We start from the raw sequence: 17,791 nt of genomic DNA, 5'->3' as shown, positions 1-17,791 counted from the left end.
TTCTGCATAACCTGTTGACTTATAGGGAATGTGCAACTGTGTTTCATGCCTTCTGACTTCTTTAAAATGTTAAACGTGCTGTCTTCTCATGCTTGACATGGTCAACTTCTCAAAAAGTTGTATGACTGTGCTTGATACACTCACCCAGCGTTTATATAAGTTTTGTTTTTTTTCGTACGTGAAAATCCGTTTCGTAACAACTTTTCTTTGTCCCTAATTGGACAATTATCCCGGTAAAGCACGCCCACGCATCAGCCAGAGCGGAGAAGGAGCATTCCCATCAACCAGCTGGAGCAAGAGTACCTTTAATATTTAGTAGTAATCTGCATTGACAGGACTATAACAATTTTACAATTAACATTATTTGTAAACTTGCTTTAATAATAATTTATTCTTATTTTTTTTAATGTCTGTAAAATTAACTTAAAACATATAACTTCTGTCACATTCTTCACCTTTATATATTTGGTATTGTTTTTCGTTACATATATCATATAAATGCATACTTTTGGGGGGAATTTGAGTCATCAGCGATATTGACAATTTTACAGCTGTCAACGACACAATTTACGTGCATCAATTAGGTAAAATAAAAAACAGACAGCTTTGGGACCTCACGTAACCTCCGAGAAAGGACGAACCATGTTCGTCTTTTTCCGGAAACTTCGTGAAACGCGCTCCACTGCCGGTGCTGCTGCTGCAGCTGAACCCCAGTGGTACCAACCCACAGGCAGCTTAGACATCACATTTTAGCCTTTTTTTACAGATTCTTCCCTCGTCGGATACTAACTCTGCCCTGCAAATGCAAGCTATCAAGTGTGTTGTTGTCGGCGACGGGTAAGATATGGAGAAAAAATGGCAAAATTGCTCATGTTTTTGCGAAGGTTTCTTCTGGAGAAAAGCAATTGTTGCGAGATGATGGTTGTGGGCTGGCTCAATGGATGACTGATATCTGCCGGTTTTTACACGTACTTACGAGACAGGATGTACATGCTTATAAGTAATAAGCGTACCTAAATATAATCGATTTTTCTGTAAGACAGTAGTTGGCGTTATTGTCATGTTCAGCTGATTTGTAAGAAGCTATAGGTTGGGTTCGGTGGTCGCTGTTTTGTTAAATTTAGACTTGGGTTTGTACAATTTTGCGATTTTTATTTATTTAAACATCGTCGCAGTCTTGTATTTTGATAATGAGAAATGCTATGTTTAACTGAGCTCTTAGATGTGGTGTAGAAATCAGATGCGCGTGTCCGGCGGAATCGCTATTTAATGATGTAATGTTTTCACACCTAGCCTACTGTTCATTGATCGCATGCATGGCGCTGCATACTATCTAGTAGCTTTCACCCTTTCAAATACTTTATTTTACATCTGGAAAACGAATTGACGGTCATCCACAGCCAATCTTTCTTTCATAGTGCTGTCACCAATTTTCAATATAATGAGCTAATTGTAATAGCCTATTATCAGTTACAAAAATACCTAAAATATGTGAAATATTACCTATGTTATTGTAATGTATTAGGCGGATCAATTTGTTTTCATGTTCCTGCACTTTTTAAAAAAAATAATCTAAACATTTTATAAAATATTTTCTAAATATTGTAGATCGGTGTCAGAATTTATTTTTGTCATTCACAGACGTGCTGAATTTACCCTTTCCTTCATGCCAAGAGTTTATATTCACTGTTTAATTGATGCAATTAATCCCTTAACTGTGTAATATTTATTGTCTCAGGTGTTGCTTTCTGTCATTTGCCATTGTCAATTACATTTCATATCATGACAGAGGTGGTGCTTAACACTTTATGACAAGACCAGAAGGGTTTCTCAACTGAAGCTTATTCTTGCTATTCACTCCACATTTCTTTATCTCACTTCCCTACTCTTTTCCTATTTTTTATCGCTGTTTCCTCTTTGATCTTCTCTCCACAACTGCATTTCCTGCCTACCCCATACTTTGTACAAGTAGTTTGTGTTTTCTATAGTGACAATAATGTCTGGATGATCAACTTAAAGCCTTTCTGTTTTTTGTTGCCTTGACTGCACATGATAGCTCAGTCAATGGCCAATAATAATGTCCTATACAGTAAATGCACTAATCCATAGCATCTCTTGTATTGTAGTGCCGTGGGTAAGACATGTCTTCTCATCAGTTACACCACTAATGCCTTCCCAGGAGAGTATATACCGACAGTGTGAGTATACTTTGAATTGGGAATTATTCATGCATGTTTGTGCTGCCTGTGTAGATTCATTTCTGTTCATGGTTTGCTAGATCATTACAAATGTCTTGCATCTATATGCCAACTTTACCAAGGATTCTATGTCTTATTAGGTTTGACAACTACTCTGCTAATGTTATGGTGGATGGCAAACCTGTCAATTTAGGCCTGTGGGATACGGCAGGACAAGAGGACTATGATCGCCTTAGACCACTCTCCTACCCTCAAACGGTACTTAAATGTCACCATTACAGGTTCTGTAAACATCTTTGCATTTTTTGAAATAGTAATCTAAGCTGTATTTGTATTTTTTGGAAATAATCATTAAAAAATTAAACTGCAATGTCTGAGTCAATAGCCTAGTGGGTGGCACTCAGGCAAAGGTGCTTGGGGCGACCCGAATTTGAGCCTAGCTTGTGGCAATTTCCAGACACCAGTTTCGCTCTCTCCCTCTGACAAAAAGTGATATGTACAAAGGCTTTAAAAATAACTTTCAAAGTATATATAGTATATATTCTTTTTTTGTATTGCAATCTGAATTGAATAATTAATGACATCGATTTTTCATGCAGGATGTATTTTTAATTTGCTTCTCACTGGTGAGCCCTGCTTCGTTCGAGAACGTTAGAGCAAAGGTTAGTACCCACACTATGTTAACAGACATTTTTCTTGAAAATATTTATTTCTCTACAATACGTAGGTTCCCATTGTTGATCAAATGCTCTTATTGTAGTGGTACCCTGAGGTTCGCCATCACTGCCCAAACACTCCCATCATACTTGTGGGCACCAAGCTAGATCTGCGAGATGACAAAGACACAATTGAACGTCTTAGAGATAAAAAACTGTCTCCCATCACTTACCCACAAGGTCTTGCCATGGCTAGAGAGATCGGTAAGAACTTTTTTCCTGGGTGTTTTTTTTATAAATAACTAGATCTAGATATTGAACATGGATCTTAGCATTGTTTAACCGTTATCTTGGGGAATTTTAATATTCTAGTTAGCTCATTTGATTCTTTGGCTTTGTAGGTGCTGTTAAATATCTGGAGTGCTCCGCCCTTACTCAGAGGGGTTTAAAAACCGTGTTTGATGAGGCCATCCGTGCTGTTTTGTGCCCTCCACCTGTAAAGAAAAGGGGCAAAAAGTGTACTGTATTTTGAGGAACACTACAACTACTTTCTACATTAATATGCTTCTCGTTTGCTACACGTGTGATGACAGACTGTAGAGGCATGCATTTCAATGGAATGTCTGATGTATCAGATATATAAACATAAATATGCCAAATTTGCTTTCTTTGCCTTAAACAATTGGATTAACATGTCATTTTGTTGGAAAAGGGCATAAGACACGCGTCACAATATACAATTACTTATTAAAGGAAAATAAAGATAACACATGAACTCAGTTTTTCTTCAAGTTTGTTGGACATTATAATTTTCTCTGCGTGCCCCAAGAAGCCTGTCATTTTTCAGTGCTTGTAGACCGTTTCATCGGACGCGAGTGTGCCTGACCCCCAGTTAACTTCCGGTTTGTGTTTGGATAGTGTCTGTCTAATTTGTGTTAATATTAATTTGTATTATTATTTTACTTCATGACAGGCTAATTGTATTAAATAAATGATTTGTTGAATTTTGTTGTACATTCGTTTTATTAAATAAACAATTTGTTGAATGGGTCCTGTAGTTCGGACGCATTTAAACAAACCTTATGGTACATTGATATTTAGCGGTTGAGCTTGGTATTGGAGTCTAAATATAAAATATCGGAGCGACAAGTTAAGTCAAGAAACAGTTTCTTTTGAATGTTAAAGAAATAATCTACAGGCACTCTATTGTTTGTGAATGTGAACCGGAAGTTCAGCTGGGGTCACAAAAGTGTGCATTCCCAGTATTGTTTGTTTTTGTTGTTAAGATGAAACCATCTACAGTGTGGACAATGTGTCAATGTGAATATTGATATTTCATCTGCAGGTATGTTTCCCTTATGTGAAATATTGTGAATGTGTCAGGAGATTGTGTAAATACATGTTGTGAATATCTCTGGTGAGATTAATGCCATAGTCAGCACTCTCACTAGAGACGTGACGGAAAACTACATTCTAAGTATTTTACTTTTAGCTTGTATCGCCTGTTTCATTTCATACTGTACTTGTGTTTTAGTGTGACCATACTCTATCTTATGGTTTTATATAAAACAACAGATCCTGTTGCTTAAGGAGAGAAATGTTAAACAAGCAAGAAACAATGACTATTTGGTTGCCTATGAAAGTACTGGTATAAATCAGTATAAACAATTCCATATAAAGGGTATATAATAGGACGCCTAATGAATGCATTCTCTTCCTGCCACTAAATGAAGGTAATTTTGTGCGAACTGTGTGCTTAAAAGTCATTGTTTTGTCTTATATTTTAATATCCTTTCACTTTTATATACATTTTGATATGTTAAAACATGATGAAATGTTCCATTACAGCTTTTTGTGCGAACATGTTAAATTGTGTAACATGCCTAAAAGTGTTTTATTATATTATTATTTTGCTTTTTAAAACATGTAAACGTGTGTCAATTTTATATATGTTTCATTTGGTTTGCCATGACATCAGCTATTGTTTTTCTTTGTGAACTAAACCAATGGCAGATAATCTCAGTATTATTGTTCAATAAACATTTCAAAGCATTTGCACATTTAGTTATTTAACCAGATAAACCAGCAGAACCAGCAGGATCCCATAATATATTAATAAAGGGAACTCTTCATGAATGTGCATTATCAAAATTAATCCGTTTTTTTTATTATCTGATCAAACCCAGACACATGACACCTACACCAAAGCTATAAAAACAGTTTCCCCTTGACATATTAAATTAATAAATACAACGGTTAATTAATAATACACAAAAAATAGTAAACATGAGTTGTAAACGTGTTTTACGTTATTTTTAATATAAAATAATGATTAAATCATAAAATACCTTCTTTAATCAAGACACTTCTTCAGGCCTCGAACACTAAATCCGAATGCAGTGCATCTCTCAAAGCGTCAAGGTAGTGACGTCTTCGCGCTGCAAGACGTCGACAACGCGCCCTCTCATGCCCCGGATGTGTTTGTGCACTGTGTTTCTGCAGAGGAGGAGATGCCACTACCCGTGCAGGTCTTTAACTTTCAGGTAATTTCAAGCCTTTAAATGGTCCTTCGCAAGCTTGCAGAACACGTGAGTGGGTAAAGAAACAGATCAAGCTGATGTACGTTTGTTTACAGTGCTAAATTCTCACCTATGGCATCCGTTTTGAACTGTTAGCTCTTCTAGCACGAGCTCGTAAGTCAGAGCGGCCCTCCGGACGCAACAGCACTTCTCAAGTTTAGCAGCGGTGCGCGTTTATCCGGCCGAGGAACGAGACAGTTGCACCTTCGACAATGATTACCTCCAACAGCGCTGTTTTGGTTTACCTCCGAAGGGGTCCGTTGGGGTTTCTTGCGATTGTTTGCGTAACACTTCAGCAGAAACTTTCTTTAGCCGGCTAAGTGTATTTAGCAAGCTATCGTGTTAGCAAGCTACCTGTTTACTACGAGTTCGGCGGTGTGTTTGACATTCATGCTGTGTCTCAAAACCTAGACAGCTGCGTGCTCGGCAGACATTGCTTCGGACGTTTCTGACGTACATGTGATGCCCAGAAAGGCTGTTAAGGTAGACAGTTCTATAGGTTTAAGAGAGCATTGGGAGGCAATGAGCCCTCCATCAGCTGTTCCTCAAGTGCACACCAGATAGGAATTTAAAGCACTGAGGGAATATTTCTATTCAAGTCTAATTTTATCCTCATGACCAGCCGGATTTAACAGTGTCGAGGTTTTTATCATTTATTAAGAGGCGTTTCCATTTTTAGAACACTGCACCCATTTATAACATTGTTCATTATAATGTAGTTAGTCAAGAATTACAAACAGTAACAAGATATATTGTAAAGTATTATGTAGTCTTAAGTCTGTGTGTTGTAGTTAAGTACATGTGGTAACAAACAAGGGCTGTCAACAAGCATCAAACTCTTCTGAAAAAAAGTAATACAGTACTTGCAATGAAGGCTCTTTTCGATTATCTATTCTTTACATACACAATTTAATTATTTAATCACATTTGAGGTGTTTTTTATATTCACTTTGATCTCAAAGCAAACTGCCATTTATTGTTTTGGGTCCGTCTCTCTTCACAAGCATCATCCCTCTTGTAGGAATGTTCTCAGACAGGGTTAAGTGATAGTGCAAGACAGTTTGAGGGCAGGATCAGCGATAGCTTGCATTCACTGGCCGGCTCGTCCACTTCGTTAGATCTGCATTTGTACCCTGACAGAACCGGGTCTGACACGTTCAAGGAATTTACTTCAGGATGTGCCGTATACAGCTCAGACTCCGCTTCCTCATACTCACTGGAGGTAACCACCACACAGTGTAGACGGATCAGGCGCGTAAGCTATTTTAAACCTGGCAGACTCTGCTGTTGCTTCATCATGTCTGCCTCTTGCATCACATACATGGTTTACTTAGCACAGATGTATTTTATCCACACATGTTGTTTTGTGAATTGCATCTTATGTTAACTGTTATCCAAGGCTCTAATGGCTTTCATAAACCGGAGGGTGTTGTGTTATGTCCTCTTCAAGTGTGCTCTTAGAATGAGTCTTTAACATGATGTTTTCTGTATTAACAGGGGTCTGTAGAGCCCATGCAGATAGATGCTGACCCAGCGGAAGACCAGCAGAATGCACCTGACAGCAACTATGTTGTGGAAAACCCGACTTTGGTATGCTGTGTTAAGGACTTAAAGGCTTTATCTTATTATTTTGTGTGTTTGACAGTCCACACAATAGAGTTGAGTGATGTTAAGTGTGTGAGTTAAGTTAAGTGAGTAATCTTAAAAATAGGAATAGATCATTTTTAGAATTTTAGAATATCCCAATCAGCAAATCGTTGAACTTTTTAGGAAACATTATGTTCTGAGAGGGGATTTTTTTTGTGTATAGGATCTTGAGCAGTATGCAACCAGTTACAGTGGACTGATGAGGATTGAGAGGCTGCAGTTTATTGCAGACCACTGCCCCCAGATGCGAGTGGAAGCTCTGAAGATGGCTCTGTCCTTCGTCCAAAGAACCTTTAACGTTGACGTCTACGAAGAAATCCACCGCAAACTCACTGAAGCCACAAGGTAACTGCAAAGCATTCAGACATTTCTTGACAGATAACATGCAGGGCTTTGACTGAGTCTGTAAATGAAATATTTGTGTCAACACAGGGAGGTACAGGGTGTTCCAGATGCGGTACCTGAGGGGGCAGTAGAACCCCCACCTCTTGACACAGCCTGGGCAGAGTCCACCAGGAAAAAAGCCCTCCTCAAACTGGAGAAGCTGGATACTGACCTTAAAAACTACAAGGGAAACTCCATCAAAGAAAGCATACGGTATGACCACACCGATTGTCTTCTGTTTTAACATGCCTTTGATGCCATTCCTGAAGCTGGTAGAGCGTGGCATTAGCAGGTCATGGGTTTGACTTACAAGGAACACGTATACAAAAAATGAGCTTTTGGATTAGAGTCAATTACTTTGGATAAAATGTAAATGTATATTAATGTCTGCTGCATTCATAACAAAAGCATTACCATGCTTTGGACTGTATACTTGTTAATCTGAATGCTGTCAATTTCTGCTTGTGTTCAGGAGGGGTCATGATGACCTTGGAGATCATTATCTTGACTGTGGTGACCTCAGCAATGCCCTGAAATGCTACTCCAGAGCCAGAGACTACTGCACTAGCGCCAAGCATGTCATCAACATGTGTCTTAATGTAATCAAGGTATGGATTTATTGTTAATGTTTCATTACGGCATCATTTGTATATTTCAGTTTTTAGTCATGTATTTTTGATTTAGTATTATTCTAAAGGCAACCAGTAGATAGAAAACGTTTTTTTTTCCTGCACAAAAGCTTTTTGATGCAGGTAGCTTTACTATTTGATCATGCTTTCAACTAAACAACTTTAATATTTTATAGGTTAGCGTTTACCTCCAAAATTGGTCCCATGTACTTAGCTACGTCAGCAAGGCTGAATCCACTCCAGAGATAGCAGAGGTAGGCACAACTTGCCTTATCCATGAGATTTCAACAGAGAATCATTGTTGGTTTTAATTTTTGTTTCTATCTGCAATCTAGCAACGAGGAGAGAGAGATAGTCAAAACCAAGCTGTTCTAACCAAACTAAAATGTGCTGCAGGCAAGTCTTATTTTTGTTTGAAGTGAAGTTTCTCTTTGCAAAAAATAATGACATTGGTGCACGATTTACTATATTAAATGAACTTTCTGAAATGAACTTTCTGAAATATTAAGCAGTCATTTGTGACTTTTTATGATTTCATTAGGACTGGCCGAACTTGCTTCAAGAAAATATAAACCAGCTGCCAAGTGCTTTCTGCAAGCATCGTTTGATCACTGCGACTTCCCTGAGGTTGGTGTCATTCAATTGTTCAGTTTTTTATAATATTGCTGGTTTAGGTAAAGATGGATAAGATATAGTCAAAATCCCAAATTAACTGTTCCACACCTATTTTTGGAATTAATTTTTTTCAAAGAAAGTGGGATTATACTGCTGTTTTTGTATTATTGTGTTTTTTACACTCTGCACTTTTTTCATACCCTGCACATTTTGAGGTTATAAATCTTAAATATATTTTTATATTAGTTTTAATTAACTCTTATTTTTTCCTTTAAAAGCTATTGTTTTGTTTGTCTAGAGAAATTAACAGATAAACATTTCACCCCATATTGTATGTAAATAACTGTATATGTGACAAATCTTGAATCTTGAGAAACAGTGGTCATTTTTTCTCTTATATGATTGTCAGTTTGGCTTGTGGGTGTGATATTCCTGTCGATTTTACTGACATGCTCAATGTGGCTTTCAGCTTCTTTCCCCCAGTAATGTAGCAGTGTATGGGGGCTTGTGTGCCCTGGCTACATTTGACAGACAGGAACTGCAGCGAAACGTCATCTCAAGCAGGTGAGCTTTCTGTTTGCCAATGGCAAGTATGTGTTTACTGGTTACAATTCTGTGCGGCTCAAATCTCACCGATTTCATTTTCTCACCTTATTTTCTAGCTCCTTTAAATTATTTTTAGAGTTGGAACCCCAAGTCCGTGATATTATCTTCCAGTTTTATGAGTCAAAGTATGCGTTCTGTCTGAAAATGCTGGATGAAATGAAGGTACGTTCTCTTTAGTACATTGATTTGTTTTTGTTGTCCTTTTTGTTGGGTGATTTGATTGATCAGTATCGTTTCTGTATTGTAGGATAATCTCCTCCTAGACATGTATCTGGCCCCTCATGTACGAACACTTTACACACAAATCAGGAACAGAGCCCTCATACAGGTATGTTCGTTGACACTTGTTCAGCACTCAGGGGATGTTAACCAAATTAAATAGTTTACAGTTCTGACATATTCTTTGAGAGAAACTGATTTTGAAAGATTTTAATATCTGAAATAACATGTATTGATATAGTAAGAGAAAGGATTTGTGAGTAATTCATTGATGTAGTTTTTCTTTCCCCCGGGCAGTACTTTAGCCCCTATGTGTCAGCGGACATGAACAAGATGGCCGTGGCCTTTAATACAACTGTGGCAGCTCTGGAGGATGAACTCACCCAGCTGATCCTGGAGGGCCTGATCAATGCCCGTATCGACTCCCACAGCAAGGCAGGGCTGCATTCTGACAACCCCGTCATTCCTCATTTATCACCCTGTTACTTGTAACAAACAACAGGCAGAATTTATGCACTGTGAAAAGCCACAGCACAAACACACTCTTGTTACTGTAATAACTACCTAATGACATGCTTAGTCTACTGTGTACTGTTTTGGGGATGACTTGAACCTGTGTATTGAGTGTTGCATTTTCCATCCCATTTGTAGATCTTGTATGCCAGGGATGTGGATCAGAGAAGCACAACTTTTGAGAAATCGCTACAGATGGGTAAAGAGTTCCAGAGACGAGCGAAAGCCATGATCCTGCGGGCAGCTGTGCTTCGTAATCAGATACACGTCAAGGTAACAGGGTCCCCAGGGTAACGTGTCCTCGCTTTGCTCTGCTCTACACCTCATCATCCCCTGACCATCTCCCTCACTGTCCTTTCAGCTTGAATTTCTCAGAGCTCTTATACTCTAAATAACAGAACAGATTGTTCTGACTCTAAACGTATTTAAAGAAATTCAAGTACATTGCAAATGCACTTTGTAACAATTTGTATGATTAAAAAAACAAATGTATGAGAAAACTGTGAGCTCTCAGACGTTCTGTCTTGAAAAGGAGCTAACAGAGTCATAGAGATGTTCAATTACAGTTAGTCTTCACCCTGTCATTCCTCACGATCACCTGCATGTACTTCTCACTTGGTGTGTTTGTGTTGTTGCACATAGTGTTGCTTCTCACAGATCGCTCTCGTCCCTTTCACAGTCCCCTCCAAGAGAAGGCAGTCAAGGGGAGCTCACACCTGCCAACAGCCAAACACGAATGAGCACCAACATGTGAAGAGTCGACCAGATGCCTCTCCTCGGAAAGTACACGGGGCCACTGCCGCATCTTAGGCCCCTGTTTAGAAATCAATTATTTCCCTGCTGAAGAGAGAAAAATCACAATCTAAAGACTTTATTTAAGTTGGGAAGATGATGTCTGTTGTCTGTATTAAAGACAAGCACACCCTGTTGCTCGAATGGAAAAGAACGTTTAAAAAAGATAAAAAGAGTAATGCGGCGCTTAAGCCGTACTGGCCTGTTGTTCTTTGTAAGGATGCACTTTCCTCTGTATCTTGTGACAAACCTTGATTACACGTTGAGAAACCTCATCACAAAACATGCTTTTAAAATAAACATACATTCAAAAAGATGCTCCACGAGGGAAAGATTCTTTCTATATATTAAATATATCCAGTTAAATATATTTAAGCTTTTTGACTGATTTCATAGACGAGGCCTAGACTTAAATGAATGTTTGAGCTATCTTAACTGAAAATAACTTGCCCTGACATATCTTTAAATATGTCATTGACATTGTTATGTCTCAAGATGCACATCAGTAATGTTTCTTTCTAAGGGATTTGTATGTAAATGTAACTTATATTAACTAAATATAGGCCAGTTTCCAGGCATGGTTAAGCTTAAGCCAGGACCATGCATTGGTTGAATTAAGATATTTATGTTGCTTTTACAAAAATGACTTCAAAGAATACATTACTGGTGTGCATTTTGAGACAAAACAATGGCACTAACATATTTTAAGCGATTTCTGAAGTTATATTCAGTTATGACAGGTCAAACATTCGTTCCAGTCTGGGACTAGCCTTAAGCCTTGTCTGTGAAACGGAGCCTAAATGATTTAACTAAGGCCTAATTCAGTTTTATCTCCGATCATATTATTTATGGCCGCCTTATGTACTGTTTGAACCAGGTAAACTTTACAAGGCCTTGAAAAGGCATTGAAAGAAGTGCAACAGAATTAGTTTTTCTTTTAGCACTTTGAAAGATTTATTGGAGCAAAAAACGTAAGTGTAAGAAACTGATCCGTGGGACAATGTTTGGAGGTAAAAAAAGAGAAAAAAAACACCTTTACACAGAATAACCACAGCTCTTAACGCACTGCCGACATGTATACATTAAGAGACTGAAGGGGAGTCGTTCACTGATGTGTAGAATAAGGCACTGAGCTGATTGTTGCGTTTTCTGATACAGACAAAACTGAAATGTGAAAATACAAATTCGTGTCATGTTTTAAAATTATACAAAAATTAAAACTATATAAGAACAGCATAAACAGGTAACATGTAATCTGAATAAAACACTCATGGCAACACAAAGGGGTTGGCAGTTTAAATCTTTATAAATGGTTTTCTTCCCAAGGCATACCTCGGGCATTATCCTTAAAAACCAACAATTTCCTGGGCCTAGAATCTTTTGTAGTGTAATTGTCAATACGAAAATTTTGCATACACTTGTGATCATGGAAGTACAGTAGTAGTCCGTACTACTACTGACAGTAATCCAAACAAAAAATGAATAATGGAAAATGAATGCATGAAAAGCCAGGGGTTTAACTCCGTTTCCACCCTACAACTTTCCCTTTGGAAGACAATAAATTTACATTTAAGCTTTTATCCAAAGCGACTTGCTTTGCATTGTACTATACATGTTTCTATTAATGTGCAATCCCCATGACCTTGGTGTTGGTAGCACCATGCTCTAACTGCTGACTCACAGGAAAGCTATATAAAAATAGAGTTTAAAAAAGTGACATCTATGTAAAGATGAGAATGTTCCCTCAGAATGTTCCCACAGAATGTCCCAAGAAAAAAGGAGACCGACATGGATCTGTCAGAGTGGTTGCGTATTCTAACTCCAATTTCATCCAAGTGATCATCAAAACACACAAACAATATTGTTACATTCACCCAACAACAATCCAGAAAGTGGTATTTCAAAACACTGATATACAATGACTGATTTTGTAAATAACAGATGAATTAACAGTAATTTACAGCAGCACAGTTATATCATTACAGTCTATACATCAGAAATGAGGAGATGTACCTTTACCATAATAGTTGTGTAAAAGAAGCTTTGCATGTCCAGTTAAGTTGATGTCAACATGCATTCAAAATGACATCCAAAAACTGTATTAATATTTAAAACAGTGAGGGACCCACTTTGGCACCAATTACAATTTTGACATTCAAATTCAGTGCAGGAGTAACAACAGTTACATACAAACTTTCCAATGGTAAATCAGTTCAATGAAGTGTTGAGATTGATGCCCAAAGCCAGGTTATGGTTGACATGTTGATCAAGGACTGTAGTGGAAAGGTCCGTCTGATTGTCAGGTTTTCCATTTGCTTGCTCACTGCCTGTATCTGAGTTGCATTGTCTCAATGCCTTGGTTTTGAATCTCAAGCCATGACCTATAATTCAACACATACAAAGTAGTTTAAGTGGTATAACTTTACCATGGTTACATTCGTATACTATGTTGGGTAAGGAAGTTGCTCTACGTTTTGATACCTTAACATGACAAAAAATGTTATTTTATTCTGCACAATTATTATTACAAGTGTTACCATTTTAATGTAAATACTGTTTAAAAGGACCATTGTGTGAGATTTAGCTGCATCAAGTGGTGAGGTTGCGCATTGCAAACGATAGCTCACTCCACCCCATCCTTTCGAAGCACTACCGAAGATGTCATCCCGTTTTTGCTTCTTTGCCGAAGGAGACGTTTTAAGTTTATTTTTATGACGAGTTTACTAAAAAAAGTTGGTCCGTTTAGGGATACTGTAGAAACAACATGACGAATTCATTGTAAGGGGACCCACAGTGTATGTAGATAGAAAATAATGACAAATTGGACCTTTAAATTGTAGCTCCAGAAATATGTACCAAATTATGCAATATCAAGCAAAAATCTTATTAAATAAAACTGATAAATTGGTTTGAGAGGGTTGTTTGTTTTTTTCAAAAGAGTTCCGTGTAAAGTCGAACCCATTGCAAGTGTCGTTGTGGTTTGTATACTAACCAGGACAATCAGCCACTTCCTTGAAAGCCTTCCTCTTGCAGCAGCCACGACACAAGTTGAAAACACATTTATTTCCCTTTTGGAGAAACAATTCGACAGTTTATTGGATTTACAAGTTTTGTTTTTGTGACACATTAACAACACACTGAAAGTATATACATGAAACAGTAAAAAAACATTTAATTAGTATAAAAATTCATTGTTTAAAATATTCTTACTTTAGGGTTTCCACACTGCTCACACTTGATGTATTTTGCTGTGGAATAACAATAGGCCAAATTATTCCTCACATTATATTTCACTCAATTAAATTAAATCTAAAGTGATGTCACAAAATCTTCTTACGTCTGAGCTCCGGAGAGAAGTTTTTGTGAGGGTTACGGGCTTTCTTCTTCTGCTGGTTCTTGGAGAGCGAGTCGTTGGGTCCATCGGTCTCCTCGTGTGCCCTTTTCACACTCACAGCTTTTGTCTTCTGTGCCGTCTGGCCATTTTCTGAGTTTGGATCCTTTGGTCTGCAAAATATACCAGTGTGCCATATAAACTCCCTTTTGAATCACATCATAGACAGTGTAGAGAGTGTTAAATGTAAGACTTTGCTTTGCAGATCTTAAAGGGATAGTTCACTTTGAATTCTGTCATCATATATCTACTTCATGTCGTTCAAAATCAGTATATGATCCTTTAATCTGTGAAACATAAAAGATATTTTGAGAAATGTCTCAGTGGTAATACAGTGGGATTCAAATAAAAATTAAAAATGTAATCATCATTTACTCACCCTCTTGTCATTTAAAACCTGTATGACTTCCTTCTTCTACAGAACACAGAAGATGATATTTTGAAAAATATTGGTAACTGGCCCATATTCACCTTGCATTTGGTTTTGTGTCCATTCAATAGAAGTGTATGGGTGCTGTTCGGTTGCCAACTTCCTTCAAAATATCTTCTGTGTTCTGCAGGAGAATTTTTGGGTGAACTATCACTTTAATGTTGTTTGGCTAACGATATATTTTTTGTGTGTCTTGCAGAAGAAAGTCATACAGTCACATACGTTTTGGGGTGATCTATCCATTTAAAAACCATCTGTAGCAGATAAAACAGAAATTGTATAATTGTTGTGACATTCAAAATAAAAATAAAATACGTTACGGTGGTCTGACGTAGGGTTGACAGATCCAGTGGGGGAAGGGCAATCCAGTTTGATGCCATTCAGATTCATCTTTAGTCATCTCCTCCTGTAACAGAAAAAAAGATCAGCTTTAGAGGAAATTTCTCAAAGACACATGTTTCCAACAAAGTAAAAGCAAGCTCCTTTACCTGGCAACGTAGTTTTAACTGTCTGTTAATCTCTTCTATCCCAGCAACATTTTTCGCTTTGGCCAACTCCTCCCGCAAGTCTTGGTGTATCTGTAGCCTAAAAAGACCTATTTATTAAGATAGCAGTGACCTTCTAGACCTCAGAGTAATAACAACTCCGAACCAACATCCAATCTGTCTGAACAGTGTCAATGAATCAGTACATACGTGTGGTGCCAGAGTTTAAAGATGTGGGCACGGACGTAAGACAGACTGCAGGGTGGGTGTTTCTGCACCACCTCAAGGTATTCCTCAGACAGCTCCCATACAGGTGGACTGCGGCCCTCAAACAGGGCAGGGTTATGGAGATTTCCCTCTGTAAATGTCAAAGTTGTTTAAAGAACAAGTTTTTCTATGACTCACCACACTGGTTGTCTGCATGTACCTGCACTCATGACTCCTTGTACTCCAGTCTCCTCCATGCAGAGATGCACATCACTCAGGTGCTGGATGTTTCCATTGGCAAACACAGGAATGTTTACAGCCTCTCTATAAAGGTGAGATTCATTTATCAATTTACAATAAAATGCAAAGATGAACAACAAACTGTGATACAAAAACAGCCATTAGCAAGTAGATTATATTTGAATGCTATTTCTTACCGTACAGCTTTGATATGCTTCCAGCTTGCAATGCCAGTAAAAACCCCCTTTTGATCCTTGGTTCTCCCATGAATTGTGAGGAGCTGTGGAAAAGTTAAGCAACTCTGTTTATAAACATATCAGCGTTGCACAGAGGGTTCTGGTAAAGAAGGGGTACAAGTCTAGGCTGGTACCTAGGGCAATAGATCTCAGGTGGCTCTATGTGTAAGACTAAATCATTGCAAGTATACTTCTGTAAGTGGTTGGATCAAGCATCTGCTATATGGCAGTAAACCAAAGCAGTTTACCTGGCATCCGGCCTTTTCCAGCATTTTCGCGTACTTGACTGTTTTCTCCATCTCTGGGAAGACCCGAATTTTGCAAGTGATTGGCACAGAGAGCTTCTCGTTGGCCAATTTAACTGTAAAGAACGGCCAAAAAAAGATACAAATCCGCTGCACGCCTCACACCTTAGTCAAGTTATTTAAAGATTTACTCATTTATTCAAGACGTACTCATTTTCTCCAGAAGGTCCCACTCATCTTGAAGAAACACGCCGTAATGGCCTTTAGAGAGAATCACAAACATTATACATAGGCACATTTTGCTTAAGCATGTTTCGAGTCACATAAAAGGTCTGGTACCTCTTTTTGCAATCATCTGTGGGCATCCCAAATTCAGATCGATGGCATCACAACAATCCTGAGCGAGCAGAGCAGCCTGGACAAACACTTCGGGATCGTTGGCACAGAACTGTAATGAGAACAGAACTATCCATACCGTATTGAAAATCTCACACACTATATAAATACAAAGACCTATTCTGTCTGTAACCTATAATCATAGCAGACCCCAAAGTTCTGGAATCGACCAGAACACCAAAGACTGACTAATATGAAGCCACCTGTGTGATGAGAGGTCTGTCCTCCTGGCATACTTCGTTGTAAAGGTTGTCCCTGCGGTAGTTTGCGTCCCTCACAAACACTTGTGCGTGCAGCATGGGTGTGTAGCAGAGCTCTGCGCCGTGTCTGCGGCTCAGCAGCCTCCAGGCCAGCTCGCTCTGGTCCACCATTGGGGCGACCACGTACCGTGCGCCCTTCAGAGTGCTCTTCCAAAACTCGAACCCGCGAGGTTTCGACATGGCAGCTGCCTAAACAGAAAAAAACGACCATCTATAAATACATTTGACTTTCATACATTCATATGAATGTAAATAAAACGCATCTATTGCAATCAGATCTATCTTTGTGTCGGTTTCGGAACTTTCGCATTTAAATGTACGAAGTTCACTGTCTGCACCATATCAATCTAGCATTACTGTACGACACAATAAACAATATTTCTAACACATTGATATATGTCGAATCTCTGTGTAGGTTCTTAAACATAACACGTGGGGAGTGTTGTTATTAACAGGCAATAAATAACCGTAATGGTTTTTATATTCTCGATTTCCACTTGATATAAACAGGGATAGTCAGGCAAGTCAAATAAATAAATGTCGCTGCTTGTAAATCTACTAAAGTGGCTTTGAAATTGAAGTACTTACAGTGTGTTATGACACAGACACAGACTCTATGCGGCACATGCAAGGTTGTGGCTAGAAGGGATACAGCTACGGCCGGAAGTGAAGAAAAATCTCGCCATAAAATTACAATAAATTACAATAGCTAATGTTTACACCTACCCCAACCCTCAACCTAATCGTAAACTAATAAAAAATAGTAATTAGCTGTTAAAAATTATGCGTGATTGAAGTGCGCATGCCCAGTGGAGGTAGCTGTTTCCCTTCTAGCCAAAACAAATGAAGTGCTGTGTGTGTCGCAGTGAAATACGACCGTGCAGAAACAACAGCACTGTTGATTCATTCCTTGTGATTTCAAAAATACCTTACTTTGTTTTTGAAAGTTGGCCTGAAACGATTAAGTTTTACGTAGATTTCCATTTTATTATGTTTCAGTGGACGTGTGTGATTTATGTCATCTTCCTAAGTTATTGAAACATTATTTGCGTACATTTGTATT

The 17,791-nt window shown here is 38.2% G+C and overlaps 3 protein-coding genes across 4 annotated transcripts; 2 read left to right on the top strand and 1 right to left on the bottom strand.

The window, feature by feature from the left end:
• The first annotated feature begins 68 nt into the window (after positions 1–68).
• rac3a (Rac family small GTPase 3a) lies at positions 69–4,900 on the top strand. The gene is made up of 6 exons (XM_056752218.1): positions 69–837; positions 2,127–2,198; positions 2,339–2,456; positions 2,798–2,860; positions 2,959–3,118; positions 3,256–4,900. Exons 1-6 carry the CDS (start codon positions 803–805, stop codon positions 3,384–3,386), a joined length of 579 nt encoding a protein of 192 aa, XP_056608196.1. The 5' UTR covers positions 69–802; the 3' UTR covers positions 3,387–4,900.
• Positions 4,901–5,323: 423 nt separating this feature from the next.
• On the top strand, positions 5,324–11,156 carry gps1 (G protein pathway suppressor 1). 2 transcript variants are annotated; one of them, XM_056752208.1, is made up of 15 exons: positions 5,348–5,397; positions 6,455–6,655; positions 6,931–7,023; positions 7,244–7,425; positions 7,513–7,677; positions 7,937–8,072; positions 8,270–8,347; positions 8,429–8,489; positions 8,635–8,720; positions 9,178–9,272; positions 9,371–9,476; positions 9,562–9,642; positions 9,831–9,968; positions 10,185–10,319; positions 10,726–11,156. In XM_056752208.1, exons 1-15 carry the CDS (start codon positions 5,365–5,367, stop codon positions 10,798–10,800), a joined length of 1,665 nt encoding a protein of 554 aa, XP_056608186.1. In that variant the 5' UTR covers positions 5,348–5,364; the 3' UTR covers positions 10,801–11,156. The 2 variants fall into 2 exon arrangements, with proteins under 2 accessions (XP_056608187.1, XP_056608186.1); XM_056752209.1 differs by lacking the exon at positions 6,455–6,655 and having other exon boundaries at positions 5,324–5,397.
• A 2,669-nt stretch (positions 11,157–13,825) lies between these two features.
• On the bottom strand, positions 13,826–17,524 carry dus1l (dihydrouridine synthase 1-like (S. cerevisiae)). The gene is made up of 13 exons (XM_056752214.1): positions 17,317–17,524; positions 16,672–16,917; positions 16,412–16,520; positions 16,283–16,333; positions 16,076–16,188; positions 15,789–15,871; positions 15,572–15,675; positions 15,355–15,502; positions 15,148–15,244; positions 14,980–15,065; positions 14,176–14,342; positions 14,049–14,086; positions 13,826–13,906 (listed from the first exon to the last, which is right to left on the bottom strand). Exons 2-13 carry the CDS (start codon positions 16,906–16,908, stop codon positions 13,826–13,828), a joined length of 1,314 nt encoding a protein of 437 aa, XP_056608192.1. The 5' UTR covers positions 16,909–16,917; positions 17,317–17,524.
• Positions 17,525–17,791: the final 267 nt, after the last annotated feature.

Source organism: Triplophysa dalaica, chromosome 7, assembly GCF_015846415.1.
Source record: "Triplophysa dalaica isolate WHDGS20190420 chromosome 7, ASM1584641v1, whole genome shotgun sequence".
NCBI classification, from domain to species: domain Eukaryota; kingdom Metazoa; phylum Chordata; class Actinopteri; order Cypriniformes; family Nemacheilidae; genus Triplophysa; species Triplophysa dalaica.
The sequence above is the reverse complement of the archived record's forward strand: the minus strand, read 5'-3'. Positions and strand labels throughout refer to the sequence as shown.

Coding starts and splice junctions, on each gene's coding strand:
- rac3a (XM_056752218.1), top strand. CDS start 803: ATGCAAGCTATCAAGTGTGTTGTTGTCGGCGACGG. Junction 2,199..2,338: donor GGAGAGTATATACCGACAGT/GTGAGTATACTT, acceptor ATGTCTTATTAG/GTTTGACAACTACTCTGCTA. Junction 3,119..3,255: donor TGCCATGGCTAGAGAGATCG/GTAAGAACTTTT, acceptor TTGGCTTTGTAG/GTGCTGTTAAATATCTGGAG.
- gps1 (XM_056752208.1), top strand. CDS start 5,365: ATGCCACTACCCGTGCAGGTCTTTAACTTTCAG. Junction 7,024..7,243: donor TTGTGGAAAACCCGACTTTG/GTATGCTGTGTT, acceptor TTTTGTGTATAG/GATCTTGAGCAGTATGCAAC. Junction 8,490..8,634: donor CAAACTAAAATGTGCTGCAG/GCAAGTCTTATT, acceptor TGATTTCATTAG/GACTGGCCGAACTTGCTTCA.
- dus1l (XM_056752214.1), bottom strand. CDS start 16,908: ATGTCGAAACCTCGCGGGTTCGAGTTTTGGAAGAGCACTCTGAAGGGC. Junction 15,245..15,354: donor TTTAAACTCTGGCACCACAC/GTATGTACTGAT, acceptor AGGTCTTTTTAG/GCTACAGATACACCAAGACT. Junction 14,343..14,979: donor CAACCCTACGTCAGACCACC/GTAACGTATTTT, acceptor TATATTTTGCAG/ACCAAAGGATCCAAACTCAG.